This window comes from Vipera berus, assembly GCF_964194415.1.
Source record: "Vipera berus genome assembly, chromosome: 1".
NCBI classification, from domain to species: Eukaryota; Metazoa; Chordata; class Lepidosauria; order Squamata; family Viperidae; genus Vipera; species Vipera berus.
Genome location: NC_138202.1, coordinates 23,022,248 through 23,044,886, shown reverse-complemented (window position 1 = coordinate 23,044,886; position 22,639 = coordinate 23,022,248). Strand labels below are relative to the sequence as shown.

The 22,639-nt window shown below is 38.8% G+C and overlaps 2 protein-coding genes and 1 long non-coding RNA gene across 3 annotated transcripts in view; 2 read left to right on the top strand and 1 right to left on the bottom strand.

Moving 5' to 3' along the window:
• Positions 1 to 539: 539 nt before the first annotated feature.
• ARF6 (ARF GTPase 6) lies at positions 540 to 4,468 on the bottom strand. Its single transcript, XM_081318475.1, has 2 exons — positions 4,301 to 4,468; positions 540 to 4,190 (listed from the first exon to the last, which is right to left on the bottom strand). Exon 2 carries the CDS (start codon positions 3,732 to 3,734, stop codon positions 3,207 to 3,209), a length of 528 nt encoding a protein of 175 aa, XP_081174601.1. The 5' UTR covers positions 3,735 to 4,190; positions 4,301 to 4,468; the 3' UTR covers positions 540 to 3,206.
• LOC308662633 lies at positions 4,419 to 11,791 on the top strand. Its single transcript, XR_014025250.1, has 3 exons — positions 4,419 to 4,488; positions 5,350 to 5,469; positions 11,760 to 11,791. It is a non-coding gene; the product is annotated as an uncharacterized lncRNA (long non-coding RNA).
• A 3,283-nt stretch (positions 11,792 to 15,074) lies between these two features.
• Positions 15,075 to 22,639, top strand: part of NEMF (nuclear export mediator factor) — a 42,719-nt gene continuing 35,154 nt past the window's right edge. Inside the window, exons 1-9 of the mRNA XM_081318051.1 lie at positions 15,075 to 15,333; positions 16,264 to 16,332; positions 17,339 to 17,441; positions 19,359 to 19,484; positions 19,711 to 19,859; positions 20,649 to 20,716; positions 20,998 to 21,081; positions 21,634 to 21,707; positions 22,529 to 22,599. Of these exons, the coding sequence (XP_081174177.1) occupies positions 15,275 to 15,333; positions 16,264 to 16,332; positions 17,339 to 17,441; positions 19,359 to 19,484; positions 19,711 to 19,859; positions 20,649 to 20,716; positions 20,998 to 21,081; positions 21,634 to 21,707; positions 22,529 to 22,599 (803 nt within the window). The 5' untranslated portion in view covers positions 15,075 to 15,274. The remainder of the gene's footprint in view (positions 15,334 to 16,263; positions 16,333 to 17,338; positions 17,442 to 19,358; positions 19,485 to 19,710; positions 19,860 to 20,648; positions 20,717 to 20,997; positions 21,082 to 21,633; positions 21,708 to 22,528; positions 22,600 to 22,639) is intronic.

The following is a 22,639-nucleotide window of genomic DNA, read 5'->3' as shown; positions in this document are numbered from 1 at the left end:
AATCTTAGTTTTAATCGTTTTTAATTGTATGTGATGTATTTTAACTTTTAATTTTCTCTGTAAACCGCCCTGAGTCCTACGGGAATAGGGCGGTATATAAATTTAAATAAATAAATAAATAAATAAATAAATAAATATATTAACAAGCTTAATAGCAAGGGACTGTAGGAGATACTTTGTAACACTAAGGAAATTGTTCGCCATTCTTCCAGAATATTTTTGCATCTTCATATTCTATTTACAGCCTTAGTATTCTTAGTAGTTTTGCATTCAACTATTAACCAAGGCTAACCTTGCTTAGCTTCCCAGCTCAGGCACAGTTACCTGGATGCTGCTACTTGCTAAGCAAGATTAGGTTCCCAAATTCTAAGTTGTTTAACAAGAGCAGAGAAAGCTACATTTTAATTAATTAAATCCTAAATACCAGCCTTTATCCACAGTCAAGAATTCTGAACATAAACCACACAAAACCTGAAATGCAAGCATTTGAAAAACTTTCTTTCTTCCCCATTAAAATGTAACAGAAGAAATGTGCTGTATAATTGTTTTATTTTCTGCTTATTAGTTCTTTTACCAACACTACAACCATATTGCAGACACAAAAATCCTGTTTACTTTATTCAGGGAGATCACAGTCTACAGACTTATCAAACATAGTTAAACACCATTCAAAAATGTATTTAGTTGTACTTTATAAGTCACATGAACACAGAAGTTGTATGTACTGATTTTTTTTAAAGGAGTGGAACTCTAACAGATTGCATTTAATCTTGCAAGCTGTCAATAAATATCTAAAGCCATTTTTATGGCTACTTTGAGCCACAGAAAAGACAAAACCTTGTTTCTTTGGAAAAGGACACTTATAAGTTTTTGTACATTTTGTTCAGTAGCAAAAATTATTTGATCTATTTGCCACATATTTCATTCAACATCTGTGATTTTCATCCAAAACTGTTGATTTAAAGGGGAAAGCAGAAAGTATTTTTTTCAACCATAGAGAATCAGCATATCTGGAGGAACAAAATTAAATGACATACACAAGTTATGTATCCAACTTAATACATTTGTATGAAGATTTGATTCTGCCTCATTTGGAGAAAAGTACTACAAACTCTATACTAAAGGTAAACCCACCTATGTTTTCACTGCAATTAGTTATACGAAAGTTTGAGAACCAGTAACAGATCTTCAAGTTTTCCAGTTTAGGCAACTACTTTGTGCTTGGCTTTAGCTATTCCAGAAGACAGTTAATTGTTTATGGACATTTCTGTTTTTAACACAATCAAACTGTAATAGTTGAGTTCATTTTTCTCATCTTATATTTTAAAAGTTTATTTTCTGAAGGAATGCTGCATTTTCTATTGAAATTAATTTCACTGATTTTACACTAAAATTGTTTATAGATTCATCTAGAATTAGACTTTAATTTATTTTCTGTTGAGTGATGCTAAGCATTGAGTTTTAAGAAACTAATTCATTATAATTGTATCCCTCAAACATCTTTGGTACAAGCTTTAGCTCACAATTTAAATAGAAAAAACACTGTAGTATAATGCCCCAATTTAAACAGATACCCTTTAGAAAATGGGAATTTTCTTCTGGGTTTGTAGCAATACATTCCTAAAATTCCTCAGATGAGTGTTACTCCTTGAGGAAATCCAAAATTAATCCTTAAGGCTGAATAAAAACCAGCTGTGTTAAATTTTTGCACCCAGTATTAATACCTCATTGAAATTATTTTATGCTAACCTGAATTCACAATAATCTCCCCTGATAACTAATCAGTTATTTGAATGCTGAGATATGGCAAAATAATATGACTGCCTTCAAAAAAAATAACACGGAAGTTTACATTCATAGTCATTTGCTCACTCTCCACCCCAATCATTAGCTACCCTTCCAAAGGGATTTATAAATGTAGACATCCAAAAGACAAAGTAAAAGTACTGCCAAAATGAAAGAATAGAACTTGCCTGTATCTGCCTGCATATGTTCAACGTGATTTTGTGTACAAAGAAACAAGTTTTCCAGACCCACTTAGTTGTTTCACTTAATTTAGTGGCATCCGCAAACCACTCTCTCACATCCTTCTTTTATTTTGATGCATTTAACAATTACACAAAAGCAGATGAAGGTTCCTTCCAACCTCTCAGATTCATAAAGCTGCATTAAGCCAAGTTAAAGATCCAAAAATATTAATGATTTGAGTTGCTTTTAGTCCAATTGTGATACTGCCATCCTGTCTCAACTGTTGAGAGGAATAGTTTTACCATTCAAGTTTTGTGTTTTAAAAAACTGCATGTCACAGCGATGCTTATAAATTATTGCTGCATTTCATAGAATGAGACTTTTTTTTGCACTAGAACTGGAAAATAATGCAATTGCTTAATATTGCAGCTGAAAAGCTAACAAATTCAAAGTACAGGAACTGTGGTTTGACACTCTTCTCATATCCTGCATATGGTTACTATTTAGAATGGAAACTTATTTGCATTTATAATCATGCATGATATAACAACTTACTTTCAATATTCTGAGGTTGTTGGCCAGATAACCTAATATTAGGTTCTAATGTGCAACCATATGTTCAGATGCTACTTTTATTTATCAATGGCCAAAAGAATTCAGAATTTTATTTCCTTTCTTAGATTCTTGCCATAAAGAGGACAGAATGCAGTTAATTCATTAACAGTGGTTTTCATTTTACTAGATAACAGAGACCTAACATATTCTGCATCATGGCAAGAAGCAAATTTACAGCAAAAATAAATGAGGGAGAAAACTATCAAACCCGAAAGCATACATTTAAAAGAAATGATACATTTAGCCCCAGAACCCAAATAAATGAAGTCAAAGCATTGCAACATTTGAGAAAAATTATTTTGCAGCGCTACAACTTGTGTCTTCCCTCCCAACCCACATTGCTGGAAGTTTGCCACAGAAATTAATGTTTCTGTTCATTAACAGTTAAAGATTAGAGCAAGTCTTAACACCAAGCAATTTTTTTATTTAACTGGGAAGCAGTCAAATGTGCAGAAGGAAAAGATAATTGGAGAAGAGGTGAGCAATCATTAAAATCCTATGGATGCTTAATTTCTGAACTTTTTAGTAGAGAGAATCATTGTTTTCTGGGAAGCCACAGTGTTCCTTATGCGTGCTAATTCTCTTAATGACTAGTAACAGTTTCTCATGGTTTAAAATAATCATTAGGATTTATAGTTAGATGTTAACCATGTCAGCCCTTCATAGAGTCCATCACCCGAGGTGGCACAGGATGGCTGAACATACCAATTCCTATCCCTGATTCGGGTCAAGCCCAGTTTTTCTTGGATCTCATGTGGCTTCATGGCATCAGGAAGGTCCTGCTTGTTGGCGAAGATAAGGATGATAGCATCCCGCATCTCTCGATCATTGATAATACGGTGCAATTCCTGACGGGCCTCATCAATGCGGTCCCGATCAGCGCAGTCCACCACAAATATCAGGCCCTGTGTACCTGTGTAATAGTGCCGCCACAAAGGCCGGATTTTATCTTGGCCCCCAACATCCCACACGTTAAACTTGACATTTTTATAAGTCACTGTTTCTACATTGAAACCCACAGTTGGGATGGTTGTGACTGCTTGACCCAGCTTCAGTTTGTATAAGATGGTGGTCTTCCCTGCAGCATCCAGGCCAAGCATCAAGATCCGCATCTCCTTGTTGCCAAAGATCTTGGACAGTACTTTGCCCATGATGGTAGCAGTAGAGAGCCAGGCATCCACAAGAAGATAGAGAAGAGTTGTTGTTACACCCACTAACAAAAAAGCCAATCCACACTGCTGGATAGAAGCCAAATGCAAGCTGAAGTGTATTTACCACAACCACAACCGGGAAGCCAGTCAATCTGAGCTACAGCAAGTGATGGGAGGACAAAGGTGGCAAGGGGGAGCACCACCCTTTATAAGCACCAACCGAAAGAATGAGAAGGTGGGGAGAATCTAATGCAATTGACTGTCACTGGAGGGGTGGAAGGACCCTCCTGGAGACCCCTCCGAGAGAACTGGGGCGGAGCTGGCTCAGAAGGGGCGGGGCTTCATGGGGAAGGGCGGGAGCGCCCGGCGTCTTTCAGTCAGTCCCTCTCAGGGCGGGCCTGGGCGTCTCCCGCCTTCTTTTCCAGTTCCGAGAGTCTCTTGAGCGATGGTGGGTGACTGTAAAGAGACAGGGAAGGTGGAGAGGAGCAACACAGTCAGTCAGAGAAGACTCTCTTGAGGTGCAACGTGAATAAAAAGGAAACCGCTAACCCTCCCAACGTACTCACCTCAAGTCGCGCCGGCTCCTCCGCCCGCCTTTCCGGAAAGGGAAAAGGCCCGCCTTACCCTTTCCTTCACAAACTCACTACCCAGCTTGACTGATTCGCGGCGACCGTCTTCAATACGCAGGCGCACAGCTTGGCCGACCGACACTTGCGAAAGACTGCCCCGCCTACAAGCGAGGACGACTGTACGGGTAATTAAAAGACACTACGCACGCGCAAGTTTTCCTCTTGGCGGCAAGAATGAGCAGGCGCAGGCTCAGACTCGAAGGCGTGTCTAAGAGGTCATTACAGATACTCTGCACGCTCCCTGGAATGAATGCCTAAATGCTACTCAATAGTTTTCCCGGCTTCACCCTAGTTTATGCGCAGGCTCGCCAGAATTTTCTTGAACATGCGCAAAGAATCATTTCCGCTCGGATTCAACTGCGCAAGTGCTAAAAGACAGAGACCGAAGATCCTTAAACTTTTTTAGGGTAACGTCTCCTAATCCGCATGCGTGGCGTTCTCCACCGCTTGTCAGAAATTTCATTTACGCGTGCGCTGCTTTGCCCCCTTTTTGCGCAGTTGCATTCCCAGCCAATCGTGGAAGGGCAAAAAAACACGCGAACAGAATTCACCTCAATTGCCCGACATAAAACTACGCAAGCGCACTACCGTCATTAACCTAGCGCGGTTTAGCTGTAGCGCGCATGTCTGACGGAAAGACTGTATACGTAATGTGGAAGCACGGCCAGCTCTATAAGAATTAAAGTGAGATAATCTTCCTAAGGATTTGCGCATGAAACTTTTCTTAAAGGGATTAAGTGGTGCGAGGACGGCATATAGGGATGGGATTAATCATTTTGTTTGCTGGAACTGCATTGGTGGCACACGCCAAAGCTAATACTGGCGTTTGAAGTTAGGAAAATTCTCTCCGCTTTGATTTGCGACCGACTTCATGACACTTTTTCCCGCCTTCTGTGTTTTCTGAAAACTTGTACCTGAAAACCGTTCTTCTTTTTTTTTTAAGCATATGATTTTATATCTCACCTTTTGCATTGCTTTTTTTACAGTAGCGTTAAACATTGTGAACGCCATAAAAGAAAAATATCACAGCACTTGAGTTGTGAATGAAGAAGTATACTTAGATTTCAGTAAGGCGTTTGATAAAGTAGACCACAACCTATTTCTTGGTAAGGTAGAAAAAGGTGGAATAGGAATAAATGTATATTTCCTCAAAGTATCACTTAAATGTGCGTATAATGTGAATTTTGGTTCCGTTAAACTTCTGAGCACTTTTATAAGGTGAATTGCTATTATTTCAAAGGTGGATTCCAGTATTTCATATAGTAGTTCGCAGAGGTTGAAATCTTCATTCTACTCCTTGGTAAGCTAGAAAGAGATGGGATAGATAACCGCTACCATATGGATCTGTAGCTGGCTGACAAACCGTATTCAATGAGTAGTCCTCAATGATACTACATCCACATGGAGAGCAGTAAGCAGCACAAGGCTCTGTCATAACCCAGTACTCTTCAATATCTTCATCAATAACTTAGGCAGGAAAAATCAAAGATATAAGTACAGATTAGGCAGGACCTGGCTTAAAAACAGCAGAAGTGAGAGGGACCTTGGAGTCCTAGTGGACCATCACTTAAACATGAGGTAGCAGTGTGCGGCAGCAGCCAAAAAAGCTAACAAAAACCTTGGTTGTATAAACAAGGCGTAGAATCAAAATTGCATGATTTATTATACCGCTTTATAAATCCTTAGTGAGGCCACACCTGGAATACTACACATCCAGTTTTGGTCACCACATTACAAAAACAATGTTGAGACTTTGGAAAAAGTACAAAGACCAACTACGCTGATTAAGGGCCTAGAAAAGAAAGACTAGAGATGATATGATAGCAGTATTCCAGTATTTGAGGGGCTGCCACAAAGAAGAGGGTCAAATTACTCTTCAAAGCACAAAGGCAGGACAGGAAACAATGGCTGGAAACTGAGCAAAGAGAGAAGCAACCTGTAATTAAGGAGAAACTTCCCAACAGTGAGGATAATTAACCAGTGGAACAGCTTGCCTTCAAAAATTGTGGGCGTGCCATCACTGGAGATTTTTAACAAGAGACTAGACAGTCAATTGTCTGAAATGGTTTGGTTCTCCTGCTTGAGCAGACGGCTAGACTAGAAGACTTCCATGGTTCCTTCCAGCTCTATTCTATTCTAGAAAATAAAAAAAAAATTGAAGAATTAAAAAAAAACCCAGCTGATAGTAAAACCACAGGCTTGAAACCTCTTATGGATTTTTTTACATAAAAAAGAAAATGAATTTGGGACTTAAGATTTTGATGTTTAGAAAGAATAAGTTATAGCAATAAAGGAATATGTAATCTTACGTTGGATTAGAATTGTACATAGATATAATTGCTAAGAGAATATTTAAAGCCATTTTTATATGTATTTTTTCTTATTTTGTTATTTTCTTTTTTCTACCTTTTTTGTCTCTTTTCTTTACATATGCATCTTTTCTTTGAATGCATTTCATTCATATATATATGAATATATATAATTTAATTTTATAATTTAATAATTTAATTTTAAATTATTTTAATTTTAATTTTAAAAGATAATTTAATCTTTTAATTCTCTTTTAACTTTGTATTTTATATTGATGTGATTTTAAGATGCCCTGTAAACCTATATATATATATATATATATATATATATATATATATATATATATATATATATATATATATATATATATATATATATATATATATATATATATATATATATATATATATATATATATATATATATATATATATATATATTTGTTTTCTGAGGTTTTCGCGGGTGTTCGTATGTGGATCTTTGGTTATTCGGGTTTTTCCCCGCGTAGAACTAAAGGTGTAGGGGCGACGTTTCGACGGAATCCCATCCGTCATCATCAGGCTGGTGGCTTCTGCTTCCTTCTTCTGGGAGAAGCATGTGGCTGTTTGTTCCTCTTTTTTAAACTGCCAGAGGGGGTGTGTTCTGTGGGTGGAGGTGTGCTCTGATTGGGTGGGGGAGTAAGTGTGTTCTGATTGGGTGGGAGTGTGTTTTGAATGGTGGGTGTGTTCTGATTGGGTGGGGGTGTGTTTTGAGTGGATGGGCTGGTCTCAGCTGCCAGCCTTAGACCTGAGCTGGTGAGTTGTGCTGCTTTTGTTCGGCTTCGTGTTTGTGGTGGTGCCATGTTTTTATAGTGGGTGTCAGTTTGCTGATTGTGTGGTTTGGAGGGGTTTAAAGTGGCTGATGTTGCAGCTGTAGTTAGGTTTCTGTTTTGTGGTTGTGCCTCGTTATCATTGTGGGTTCGGATTTGCTTTTTGAATGGTTGTGATCCGAACCCACAATGATAACGAGGCACAACCACAAAACAGAAACCTAACTACAGCTGCAACATCAGCCACAGTTTAAAAAAGTTTAAAAAAGAGGAACAAACAGCCACATGCTTCTCCCAGAAGAAGGAAGCAGAAGCCACCAGCCTGATGATGACGGATGGGATTCCATCGAAACGTCGCCCCTGCCGGTGGGGCTGTATATATATATATGTATATATATGTATGTGTATATATATATATATATATATATATATATATATATATATATATATATATATATATATATATATATGTATGTATGTGTATATATATATATATATATATATATATATATATATATATATATATATATATATATATATATATGTATATATATATGTGTATATATGTATATATATATATATATATATATATATATATATGTATGTATGTATATAATTTTCAAAAAGAATTTTCACTTAAAAGTCACCCATAAAGCAGAACATTGGAACTAGCAAGTGTTCAGATAGATTTTGCTAAGTCCTTTTTGATGGCTTCAGGTTTAGCCTAGTCTTTGAACTTTCATGATATGCTAATAAAAGAGGTCAGCAGAAACTGATTCAGATAATTTTAGTATTTTTAAAAAAGTATACTCTAATTCATATAATTCATCTTTGTTGGCCAATCAAAACCTTAGGGTACTTTATTTTAAATATTGAACTCCTTCCCATGTAGTGTACCGAATTAAATTATTACTATATTTTTAAAGAGAAAAACATAGACAAATATAAAATTTTATAGTCATAAATTAGGAGCCCTCAGTGAAAAAAAATTAAATTGTAACATAATCAAAGCTGGCTTTATTAGCTGCAGGAAAGAATTTCAAATAATAGGCCCTACCACCCTAACCTGATGGAAGGTGTCACTCAGGCCATTTGCTTTGAAGCATCTTCTCATGTCATTGGACACTAATGTAAAGCTGGTCCCGTTGCTGCTCTATCAGCATAGTGGTGGTTTGATAATGTTTAAAGTCACTAGTGAGGTAAACTGATTAATCTGTTTTTAGAATTACAGTGATATACCAAAAGAACAGATATACCAAAAAACCCTCCCCCTTTTTTTTTTGCTTCCAGGTCACTGTTAGCTCCTGGTGACTTTCTTGACCAGTCCATGCAGTTTTCTTGGCAAGTTTTTTTCAGAAGTGGTTTGCCATTGCCTGCTTCCTAGGGCTGAGAAAGACTGACTGGCCTAAGGTTATCCACCTGCCTTCATGCCTAAAGTAGTAATATAATTCAGTCTCCCAGTTTCTAGCCTGATGGCTATCAGCTCTATCTACCTTGTAAGACCTCTGACAGTAGGACATCAAAACACAGCCAAATAATGATTCTACAATATTTTGAAATCACAAGTTGATCTAAGTACCAGGCTGGATTAAAAATGTTAAAGGTTTCACGTTAAGGAGTTAAGAACAGAACAGTGTTTTTCATAACACAATGGGGTTCTGTAAGAGACTAAGGCAGGGGTGTCAAACTCAATTTCATTGAGGGCCACATCAGCATTGCGGTTGCCCTCAAGGGGCCGGGTGGGTATGGCCAGGGTGGGCGTGGCCTACTGGGTGGGCGTGGCTAGAGTGTGTATGGCCTACTGGGTGGGCGTGGCCAGCTCTACATCGTTCGCATCAAGGGTGCCTATGGGGGCCTGGGCAGGAGTGGGACAGATCTGAGAGTCTCTGGCAGGAGGAGGGTCTCTGGGCCAGGGCCAAGGCAGTGGGGGCCGGTCCCTCACTGTTTCCAGGATGGCTTCACGGGCCACATGAAACCACTTCGCGGGCCGGATCTGGCCCCCGGGCCTTGTGTTTGACATGTCTGGACTAAGGCAAAAAAAATCTCTTGATTGTAGGCAACTTTCTATCACTTGAGTTTGCCTGTTGATCAAAGATACTGGAATTTTTTTAAAAAACAAATAGTTCCACTGCCTGAAAAAGTCTGAGAACCCCTGGATGACAGCCCTATGAGGTAGACCAGATCAAGAAGCCTGCTGCATAGAAAGGCATGGCTTTATGGAATCTGCAAGGGACTATGACACTGGTTGTATTCACAGAATACATTATTCTATACTTAACCAAATCATAGTTTATTGAATTAGCCCAATCCATGGGTTAGAAATAAACAGGTTAAATACTACATATTAATCATAGATTACTCTTTTGTTTAGCTATAATGTACTTTGCTTATTTTTTATTTATTGTGAGTACTTTTACCTGTTAAGCTTTTTGTGCAAATCATGGTATAAAGGTCCTGCACTGTATGAAAGTCAGGAGACAACAGTTACGCTTCGTGCCAGAAGTCATACAAGCTGCCTTAAAATTGTCTCCTGAGGTTCTTAAATCTGTTAAGAAACAGAAAATAAATTCTTCACATACTATGAAATATTCTTCATGAAGTCCTGATCAATAGCCACTGGCTATTCAGCCATATAAGATAGGAGTATAGTACAGTACATGGAATTCCAGATCTATAGATTAGAACAAAGCCAAAAAGAAATCATGCTAAAATAAACAATTAACAAATCTACTTCAGAAGCAACTTATTGCAGATGATTGTCCACCCCTACCTATTTCATTTCATCCAGAATAAATTTGCTAGTCTTTATGGCAGTGTTTCTTAATGTTGAAGATGTTCGGACTTCACCTCTTAGAATTCCTCAACCAGCAATGGCATGAGGCTTATCCCTCCTGTATCTGATGACTTAACCTACTGGTAAGTATAGGTGAACTTCAGAAAAAAGTATTCTTATTCTCCTGTAAGCTATGGTATTTGGTTTCATGCAATACTATTTTAATATTCTGTTCTTTGCTGCCACCTTCAGACTGATAGGAAATGATTTAAATCAAGACTTTAGGCCAGGGGTGTCAAACTCAATTTCATTGAGGGCCGCATCAGCATTGCAGTTGCCCTCAGGGGGCCGGGTGGGTATGGCCAGGGTGGGCGTGGCCTACTGGGTGGGCGTGGCTAGAGTGTGTATGGCCTACTGGGTGGGCATGGCCAGCTCTACATCGTTCGCATCAAGGGTGCCTATGGGGGCCTGGGCAGGAGTGGGACAGATCCGAGGGTCTCTGGCAGGAGAAGGGTCTCTGGGCCAGGGCCAAGGCAGTGGGGGCCGTTCCCTCACTGTTTCCAGGATGGCTTCGCGGGCCGCATGAAACCACTTCGCGGGCCGGATCCGGCCCCCGGGTCTTGTGCTTGACATGTCTGCTTTAGGCAAAAAGAAACAGGTTTGATGGCTCCTGCATGTAATCCCAACTCCTGGAGAGGCTAAGTCTGGTGGATTCATTGAGCCCAGGAGTTCTAGACTGCAGTGGGCTGGGCTAATCAGGTGTCCTTATTAATATCAGCATCAATGTGAGGGAATCTGGGGAACTGGGAGTCTCCAAGCTGTCTTGGGATGGGTGAACCGGCCCAGGTCAAAGCTCTGCACCTATAGTAATGGGACTGCAACTGGAAATAGACTCTGCAGTCCAGCCTGGCCAAAAATTTTAGATCCAGCCTTCCTTTTTGAGCCTGATGAAAACAATTGGAAAGTTTAATAAGTTTGATAAAATTTCAGGCAGAAGAAAGATAGAATAGACGTACAAAAGAGTATGGAATCCAAATATTGATTAATATTGGAAAGGATCCTAAAGTTCTTCTAATCCAACCCACTACCTAAGCAGGAGACCCAATACCATTCTGGACAAATGGTTGTCCGGTCTGTTCTTATTCCTGGTCATGCTTTGCTGGGAATGATGGAAGCTGAAAATCCAGAACTACACAGCCAAAGCCTTCCATGTATAATGGAATAGTTGTGAATACATACAAGGTATATTGCTCTGAGTTCTTATTATATTTTACTGAACTTGCTTAACTATGATTTACTGAATAGGCTAGATAATATGCATAATATTAAATCATCATGTAATTTATGTTGGTTTATAAAGTTACACACATCCACTCAGACTGAAACCATTCAAAGTGATATGACTGAAGCAAATTTAGAAATCAGATTTTTTTGCTCTGAATAGAGGACTCTTCTATAGATACAGAAACACTATCTGATGCTTTTTGTAATCTGGTATCTTTCAGGTGCTGGAATCCATCACTCTCAGTAGTTGAAGAATCTAGAAACATCATTCACCATACAGTATATAATTGTCTGGGAGAATTGTAGGAAAATCACCCTCCCACCTGGAGATTCAAGATATAATCTAGAGAATAAAGGAGGGATTCCTGCAATGGTTGATCACACCAAATGGGAGCACTTAATTGATTTTGTCTCATGTCAAGAAAGCAGATCAGGGCCAGGCATTGTTAATACTTGGATGGAGAGCTCCAGACAGACTCAGAATTATGGCTATGTTTCTCAGCCTTAGCAACTTTAAGACATGTGGATTTCAACTCCCAGAATTCCCCAGCCAGCCCTTAAAGTTGTCAAGAAAGATTAATCTATTATGACAATGCAGTTCATCTGCATTTAAAAGACAAAGGACACTCTTTCGAAGACAGCAAAGTCCATATTTTGAACAGAAAGGACTGCTAGTTTGAAAGAGTAGTCAAAGAGGCCACATATGTCAAAATTGAACTGCCCTCTCTCAACAGAGGAGGGATATAACATCATCTATCTCCAGTCTATAACACAGACCTTTCAACAATTACAAGAAGGCTCCACATCCATTTGCACTACTTGGGTGGTCCTAAGGACACAGATAAACCTCCAGGTGACCTCAACAACTCTCTAAAAGAATGCAAATGACCAGCTTTCTGCAAGGAGTATAAATCCTTCCATTCCCCACGATCCAGTCAGAGCTGAAGAAGCTTCTTGGATGAGAAGCAAAACGTCTTCAAAGAGAAAAAATACGAGTTGCCTCATAAAAAAGCATCTTTGGGACAACTATGGTGACAAAGAAAATTAAAGAATTGGGTGGCAGCTTTTCTGACTTACATATGTTATTAAAACATATAAACTTTCATGAGTTGCAGCTACCCAACTGAATTTTTTTGTTAGAATTGTATGTCTGATTAACAATTAAAAAAAAACTTTTTAGAAGGCAATATTGATATATGCAGGTAATTATCAGGAGCTGGATTAAAACTGCACTTTTTTTCCTTCTTCCTAATGATAGCAAAAGGCCTTGTTGAAATCACTGGTGTCTCATTGTGGATATTTAAGTTACATATTTTATTTACTATTTTAAATATGCTGCTGATAAACCGATTGAGGGAGAGTATACTATGGCAGAGCAGGTTGCAGATACAACCATGTAGTTCATACAGAGTCTACAGACAAGTTATAACCTCTGAATGCAGAACAAAGAAAAAAATAGATAAAATGTCCTTCAAGTTGAATTTGGCTCCTGGTAACTTATTGGACATGTTTGTATTATTTTCTTGGCAACAATAAGGTTGTTTTTTTGGCTTCTTCTGGAATATTTTGTCAACTTCGTTGTTGCAAATGACTGTAAATATGTGCACTTTTGCCAAGTGCACAAAAAATGCAATCAGATGAGTGTGTGTGTGTGTGCATGCGTGCAGCACTTGGAGCTGAGTCATAAATACCTAGAAATCTTAATTTCTATTCGCTAAGTAACTGGTTGTAGATAGAAGACTGCCTGTATCACCGAAACCAAATTCCTGAATTAGATATCTATTGCAGTCCAAATGAGATCTAATATAGGTGTGTATACTTCAAAAATTATTTGGAAGTAGTTCAGACTTTGCACAAGTACAGCTCTTCTGTTATTTATTTCAGCACCTTTTAAGAGTTTCATGTTTGCCTGAAAAAAGATGGTGCTGTTTTAAGAGCCATACTACATTTAATTATTCCTGAAAGCAGTCCAATACACATTTTAAATATTTTTAGTATTACACAGCAATAGTATCTAGATTGTGACCTTTGACTCTGTTCCCCACTAGAATATAGCTATCAGGTTACTCAAAAGAAAAATGGCCATTCAGATAAATAGAATTTTAAAGAAGGCACCCTATTACTGTCCCAAATATTGAACCTGGCCATGGGTTCTGCCTGAAGGTTATATGAAAGCACAAATGTATCATGATGTAAGAGGAACTGTTGGAAGTCAGCACCACCCACCCTCCTAGAGAAGGAAATATTTTGGGAGGTTATTAAAAAGGACATAATATTATATTTCCCCAAAGGAAAAATGATAAATCTTAGGCAAAGACAGCCCCAGTCTCCCTCCCCAAAGCAGAAACCAAGCAGGCCAGCTTTTAGAAATGCAGATTTGATAATCCTTTCAGAAAGACTGGCACCAAGGAAGCTTGGAGCTGATGGGATTAGAAAGACAAAGATCCCTACAACCAACAACCTCACCCAAAAAAATCCAACACAGGACATAGCCATTAGCCACAGCCCCAGGGAAGCAGGATATGACCTTTAAGACATAATACAATTAACCCACCACCATCAGAATACCAAAAGGACATGCTCAAAAGCTCAAGTCAAAGTTTATGCCACAGGAACAGGAAACAACTCCAAACACAAAAGCCCAAGAAAGTATAAACGCCCACCATTCCCAGCTACATGTGGTCAGCTTTCCCAGAGCCACATTTCTGCTTGGCTATGCTCTTCAATAAACTACAACCTTCTTTCTAAAGCAGTCTCCATTTTGTTTATTCCCAGCTTGGACTGGACCCCAATGAAGATTTTTCTTTAAAACAGAATTTTGGACAGTTACTTTCAGCCTCAGCAGGATTATGAATTATACCATTAAAAAAGTATTTAAAATAAGGGTAACTGATCTTGAAAATGACATATGCCCTCAATATTATTTCCAAAAAGACTACATGGACCTGCCTATCAAGCCTTTAATAATGGAAGACTGAGAGGATCAGCAGCTGGACCTGGTATGTGAACTCTGGATTCCCCATCCTACCAACCTTTGGAAGTCACGTTTCATTTATGTTCAGCTCCAAATTAGAAAATAATTAAAAATGCGAGCTAATAAGCATTTGTGCTAATAAGCAACCGAATAAAAATACGGATTCTAAGTTTTAAAAAATATCTCTTCGAGTGTTAGGTGACCTACAACACGATTTTAAATTCAATAATATAAGATGCCTAAAGTAGTATGCAGTACTACTCTCTTCCCAAATCATTGCATAGGACAGGGGTCTTCAAACTTGGCCCTTTTATGACTTGTGGACTTCAACTCCCAGAATTCCTCAGCCAGCAAAGCTGGCTGAGGAATTCTGGGAGTTGAAGTCCACAAGTCATAAAAGGGCCAAATTTGAAGACCCCTGGCATAGGATTTGTAAGGAAAAAAAACCTCTTCCCGATTTCTAGGTCGCTGCTTGAATAGTTGAATTTCGGCGCTCCTAGCTCCCAAAACCTCGCGCAAATACACACGGACTCACGGTCTTATTCAGAGTCCAGATCCCAAAGCCTTAAAGAACCGTATAGAGAAGATAGTTCTTTTGGCTCCGCCTTCTTCCGCGAAATAAAGGAGTTTGGCCCCGCCGTCTCGCCATAGTTTAGTGATCCGGCGCGCAGGCGTGTGGCCCGGTGGCCTCCTGTCGGAGGGGCGCCTGGAAAGTACTGTAGGAAAGACGAGTAGACGGAGTGGGGCTCGTTTCCGTCCACCATGAAGTCCCGTTTCAGCACGGTCGATATCAGGGCCGTTATAGCAGAAGTGCGCCACAGGTATGGCTTTCGGATGCCTTTCGAAGCCACGCCCCGATGACTGCAGCCCCGCCCAATAATCCCCTTGGGACACGCCCCCTTATCCCACCCGCTAATTTCCAAGGAAGTGGTCGCTTATGCAGGCCGCCTTTCTAGCCGTTCTCGGTTTTTGATTGGTTGATGGCTGTTGGCGGAAGTTCGCTCTGTGCCCCATGGTTTCAGGCGTCCCTTCTCCTACTCTGAAGAGTTTATTTGTATTCAGAGTCGCTAATTTGCTTAGTAAGAACTTCAAGTAAGAACTCTTACTTAAAATTAGGCAAATAATAGCGTTGATGTAAAGTCTCCTTCAATTTGAGCTTATTCCTGGTGATTTCATGGATATGTTCAAATAGTTTTTGTTGCACTAATTTGGAAGTAGCTTGTCATCACCTTTCTTAGGCATGATTTGCTCACAACCCTGGGATTTCCTTGTGGTCTCCCTTCCAAGTCTCTTCCATGCTGCAATCTAACTGAATACAGGTAGTCCTCGACTTAAATCATTTAGTGACGGTTCAAAGTTACCATGGCACTGAAAAAAGTGACTTATGACCATTTTCACACTTATGACCATTGCAGCATCCCTATGGTCATGTGATTTACATTCAGATGCTTGACAACTGATTCATATTTATGAAGGTTTCAGTGTCCCCGGGTCATGTGATTGTCTTTCGTGACCTGACAAGCAAAGTCAGTGGGAAGCCAGATTCACTTAAGAACCATGTTACTAATTTAACAGCTACAGTGATTCACTTAACAAATGTGGCAAGAAAAGTTGTAAAATGGGGCAAAACTCATCTCAACCTGTCTTTTGTAATAATTTGCTAAAGAGTTTATTAAAAATTACTTTTTTTCTTTTCCATAATTTCATCAGAAATATATAGAATGTATAATTTTTTTCTTTTCTTTTTACAGCTTGTTGGGAATGAGGGTAAACAATGTTTATGATGTGGATAATAAGACATACCTAATCCGATTCCAAAAGTAAGAACAAAAATTCTTTTGTTTTATGGTAATTTCTGTTGTTGGTGCTTATTTATTTTTCACATTTTTGAAGTCCCCATCTCCCTCAGTACATCTTTTGAGGACTTACGCTCCAAGTGGCTTTTTTAAGCCAATGTACAATGTTTTTTAAAAATATAAAGATATTGCAAATTAAAAAGTTTGAACAGTAATTCAGCTTATATTTATGTCAGTGTTCAATATCTTAAAATTGGCAAATAAACATGCTATACCATTTTTTTAAAAAAAATCAATGTTTAAACTAGCAGTTAACAATAAATCACACATTTGACTTTTGAGAAAGCTTTAGCGAGACCTTTTTAAAGCAAATCTGTCACAATGTCTATTATCTAGGGCTGTAGCATACTTTATAAAGGGACGCGGTGCCTCAGTGGGTTAGGACGCTGAGCTTGTTGATCAGAAGGTCGGCAGTTTGGCGGGTCGAATCCTGAGTGCCGCGTAATAGAGTGAGCGCCTGTTACTCGTCCCAGCTTCTGCCAACCTACCAGTTCGAAAGCACGTAAAAATGCAAGTAGAAAAATAGGGACCACTACGGTGGGAAGGTAACAGCATTCCGTGCGCCTTTGGCGTCTAGTCATGCCGGCCACATGACCATGGAGACGTCCTCGGACAAGCGCTGGCTCTTCGGCTTTGAAACGGAGATGAGCACCGGCCCCTAGAGTTGGAAACGACTAGCACGCATGTGCGGGGGAACCTTTACCTTTACCTTTAGCATACTTTATAATCTTTTTAAGACCTGACACAAATAATTTGTGTGCCACTTTTGGGTGTTCATTCAAGTCACTAGCATATGCAGATTTTATAGATTAATATTACTTACGATTCAGTTGTGTAAATTAAGGTTTTGAATTTGGTGAAAAAGAAAAATGAAGTTTTGATAAGAGTTAACATATATATTAGGATTCTAGAAACAAAATACAACTGTGGTATCAGTTAGATTTTTTTTTTTTTGCATGTTGTCTTTTAGGCCGGACTTCAAGGCTACACTTCTTCTGGAATCTGGCATTAGGATTCACATGACAGAATTTGAGTGGCCAAAAAACATGATGCCATCTGGTTTTGCAATGAAAGTAAGCTGAGTTTCTTTAGTAATTGTTGATTTTCCTTTTGTAAGTATCAGTTTGCTTGGCAGAATTCGTTTTAGGGTTAATAACCAGATACTTAGATGGTGTTTTGCGAGATTAATAACAACAAAGGCAGTTTTCTCTGACTCAATTAGAAATTTTGCTAGTTTACTTCAACAGCAGAAGGATGAATACAGGCAGTCCTCGACTTACCACAGTTCATTTAGTGACTGTTCAAAGTTACAGTGGGATTGAAAAATAAGACTTATGACTGTTTTTCACACTTACGATTTTTGCAGCATTCCTGTGGTCATGTGATCAAAATTCAGATGCTTGGCAACTGGTTCATATTTATGACGGTTGCAGTGACCTGGGGACACATGATCACCTTCTGTGACCTGACAAGCAAAGTCAATGGGGAAGCCACATTCACATAACAACCGTGCTACTAACATAACAATTTCAGTGATTCATTTTAACAACTGTGGCAAGAAATGTTGTAAAATAAGGCAAAACTAACTTAACAAATATTTCACTTGAGAACAAAAATGTTGGGCTTTCGAGGACTACCTGTATTTCCATTTAGTTCAATAAAGTTTAGTTGAGTACATTTGCTCACAAATAAAACATTGTTTGTGGTCTCATCATCCTCATAATTTCTAACTATACAAAATATGAACTCATAAAAAATGTCCTATTCTGATTCAGTTACTCAGTCTCTGGATTAAGGCAGGGAAGGATCTTTTCCATCGTTATTATTTCATCATTTTGTCTGTGCATGTTAGAGATTGAATCTGGGGCCTTCAAAATGCAAAGTATATGCACAGCTGCTGAACTGCGCACTTTCCCCGAGTATAACTTCAATAGGCGAGTATTAACATTCTTTCTTAAAATGAACTGAGTTGTGAGACTGGCCATCTGAGTTCATAGCTGAGTTCAGGCCATTCCATTTCCTAGAGTAGGGGTGGACAGTGTGTGGCCCTCTGGAGATAGTTATTTCCAGCTTTTATCAGTTGTAGCCAGCATGACCAATGTTGAAGGAAGATGGGAGTCGCAATATCTGTATTCCAAACTTGCCCTGTATTACAGAGAATACTATGCTGGCTTCCCATTGTCAAATGCAACAGAGTCTTTCATATTAATATGACAGACACTTAACAACCATTTTATTTTATTTAATAGCAAGCACACTATTTTCCTCATCCAAGGGCAGCAAGATAATTTGTGGGTGAGCCTATAATTCATCCAAAGCATTTCAGTGAAAATTGAAACTTTGTAATAAAAAGTAGATAAGGATAAAATAATGAAATTCAATCTTCTTTTACTGTAACTTTTGTGGAAAACTGTATATATGTACATATGTTAGTGGGTTAGGACGCTGAGCTTGTTGACCAGAAGGTCGGCAGTTTGGCGGGTTGAATCCCGAGTGCCGCGTAGAGCCTGTTACTCATCCCAGCTTCTGCTAACCTAGCAGTTCGAAAGCACGTAAAAATGCAAGTAGAAAAATAGGGACCACTACGGTGGGAAGGTAACAGCGTTCCGTGCGCCTTTGGCGTCTAGTCATGCCGGCCACATGACCACAGAGACGTCCTCGGACAAGCGCTGGCTCTTTGGCTTTGAAACGGAGATGAGCACCGGCCCCTAGAGTTGGAAACGACTAGCATGCATGTGCAGGGGAACCTTTACCTTTATGTGCATGAGATACACATACTTTTTCCTTGTTCTTCTTTTTTCTGATTAATTAATGGGAAAAACAAATCCCATTTACTCCGTACCATGTTAGAACAGTTTTGAAATATTCCAGGATACTAAATGTATGTTCTTATGTTCTTATTATAAGGAAAGGGTGCCAATTCTGTTTTGATTGAATGCACATAACTCGGTTGTTGTTTTCAGACTTGTTTGTTCTCTTTTCATCAACAGTGTCGCAAACATTTAAAGACCAGAAGGCTTGTGAGTGTGAAGCAACTTGGCATTGACAGAATAGTTGATTTTCAGTTTGGGAGTGATGAAGCAGCATATCATTTGATTATAGAGCTTTATGACAGAGTAAGTAGAGAAAGTATGTCTGAGACAGGGGCCTGGAGATGGTCTCTTTCCCCCACATGCCTTCCTAAAAAAAGGGGGGGTATAGTATTTTGGAAATATTCCAGAAACTTTACCTGAACATCCCCTCTAGCTTGCGCATGAGAAAATACATAGATCAAAATCTGAGCTTCTGTGGAAAAAGGTCCAGGTCTGCATTTTAATGACAAACTTATAAATTTGTTTGCAGGGCAATATTGTTCTTACTGACCACGAGTACCTCATTTTGAATATCCTGAGATTTCGCACAGATGATGCAGATGATGTCAAGTTTGCAGTGCGGGAACATTATCCAGTTGATCATGTCAAAACTGCAACATCGTTACCCAGTTTAGAAAGGTATTATTATATTTTGTACAGAGCTTACAATTGGGACAAAATCAAGCTATAAGAGATAAACATAAATTGCATGTTTTAAGAGACCTAGTAGCTGGAGGTAGGAAATTTTTGCTTACATCTTTTTTTCTCATTTTGCATTTTTGATTGTATGTAGTATTAAAGGTTTTTGTAGTACTTCTAATTTTATTATAAAAAATCTTTGCCTCCAGAAATTTGTGTTTGGAATGCCTTAATGAGTATTTTGATAAAATAATGTACATTTTCAAAAGGGTATTTCAAAGGCTTTTTGCCCCCCAAAAAGTAAAGATGCCCTCATGCTTTGCAGTGAGAGAAATAGTATGTAGTACTATGAAGTAGTGTGTAATATTTAGTTCTCCTGGGATTTTTTTCATCCAAAGTTTTATTAGCTCATATTACAAAAGGGGAAGCAAATATTTTAAAGAACACAGAGTGAAACTACTTCTGAATTAAGAATTTTGGGCCATATTAAAGATTAACAGTGGAATCCATATGTATGCATAGGAGTCTGCTTTATTAGATCCATGAAGTAAGAGTATTTGTCTTGAGGCTGTATTTTACAATAGTAGTTGTATGGAAAGTTATTTTTGATCTCTTATATAAATGATTCCTGTACGTTATCTAGATTTGGATATAATTTGAATAGTCTATTTTTTAATACGGTCAGTGCCTTCCGAGCAGTGAAAACACTCCTTGCTTAATTTTATTGTATATGTTACAGTATTTTATCAGAATTTATTCTTTTTTATTATTTCTTCACTCCTTCCATAGGTTAACAGAATTAATAACAAGTGCACCTAAAGGAGATCAACTAAAGAGAATCCTAAATCCCCACCTTTGTAAGTATGAATTCCTTCTGTGTTTTAGAAAATTACAAGGTGATTTGATCATACATTATTTGGGGGAATAAAATCACAGATATGTATAAATCAAACTCTGCAATTCTATTTTGAGAATTCTCATTATAAACTTATCTTTAAAAGTAATAAAAACCATCCCTCTTAGAAAATAGCATTCCCACTAAATGATAGGGAAGAAGCCACACATTTCTTCCTCAGATTTTACCTATTTTTTATAACTGTTATCTTCCTTCCCCCCCCCCCCCAAAAAAAAAATACAGCTTATGGGATCACTCTGATTGAACATTGCCTTATAGAAGCAGGACTTTCAGGCAGCATCAAAGTAGAGCAGATAGAAAGTAAAGGTAGGTATTGAAATGTCGGCATGTGTTATGTCTAGCATAATTTCCTGTGTACTATAATATTATGTAATAGTTATTTAAAAACTTGTTTCCCTTTTTAAAAAAATCTTGATCAAGGATTCATGCAATTTTTGGGGCAGCCTGCTGTTGACAGTCCAATATACAGAGGATATACTGTGCCACAGCAATGTGCCATTTTGTATATTTATTTTTATTTTTATTTTAATCCCATTTATATCCCACCCTTCTCTGAAGACTCAGGGCGGCTTACAATTTAAGCACAAACCAATGTGCTTAGCAATAGCCTTCATTCTATGTATATGCCTGCTTATTAGGGCTTTCATACACCCCCCAAGTGGCATTATTACAAAGTCAGCTTAATTGCTGGGTCCTCATTTTACCTACCTCGGAAGGATGGAAGGCTGAGTCAACCTTGAGCCTGGTGGGATGCGAACCTGCACTAATTGCAGGCAGCTGGTGTTACTTAAGGAGGCATTAGCCCACTGCTCCACCAAGGCTCCTTTCTTGTATTTCAACATCTATTTCTTCTTCTAGATATTGAAAAGGTACTAGCCGCTTTACAAAAAGCTGAAGACTGCATGGAAGAAACCGAGAACTTTAAGGCCAAGGTAGTTTATAATTTGGGGGCAAATGCTTTGATTTTTATACCTGGCGCACTCAATGTATTTAAAGCATTTCTAGCTTTGTAGCAGCACAACTGCTAAGGGGAGGCTATACTTTTGAGTCTTTCTAGTTAAGAAACAAGGCTGCCGAGGGTTCAGTTGGAAATACTACATCAGGAAAAGAAGCTGGGAAGTGAAGGAGAGCGAAAATTGGCCTTCAATACCACAGATGCTGTAACAAATATGCAGAGGAATTACATGTTTTCTGTTGCTTCGTGCCATTTCTTAATTCTTTTCCCAAGAAATTCTGGCTTAGTGCTTACTACCTTGAGGCCACATTTCTAATGTTTATTTCAGTGCATACTCTCTGGATGCAGAGTGGCTAACGGAAAAAGAGAACAAACAAACCGTAAAACAGAACAGCAACAGAGATTCTCATTAATTGAACTAAAGAACTGCAGTGGCTGAAGAGAATACATACTTATATTTTCAGCAGTAGAAAATAGATGTAATGCAGACATGTCAAACACAAGGCCCGGGGGCCAGATCCGGCCCGTGAAGTGGTTTCATGTGGCCCGTGAAGCCATCCTGGAAACAGTGAGGGAACGGCCCTCACTGCCTTGGCTCCGGCCCAGGCCAGCTGGAAGCCAGTGTACAATTTTGTGGTGGTCATCTATGCTGAAATACAGCCACACCCACCCAGTAGGCCACGCCCACCCTGGCCCCTCAAGGGTAACCACAATGCTGATGTGGCCCTCAATGAAATTGAGTTTGACACCCCTGATGTAGTGCATAAGGATTTTCCTTTCCCTCCATCTTTTTAATAGGGCTACATCATCCAAAAAAGGGAGAAAAAACCAAGTCTGGAACCAAACAAGTCTCCTGAAGAAATCCTCACGTATGTATTTTGGGAGAAGTGGTTTTTGTGACTGTGCTAC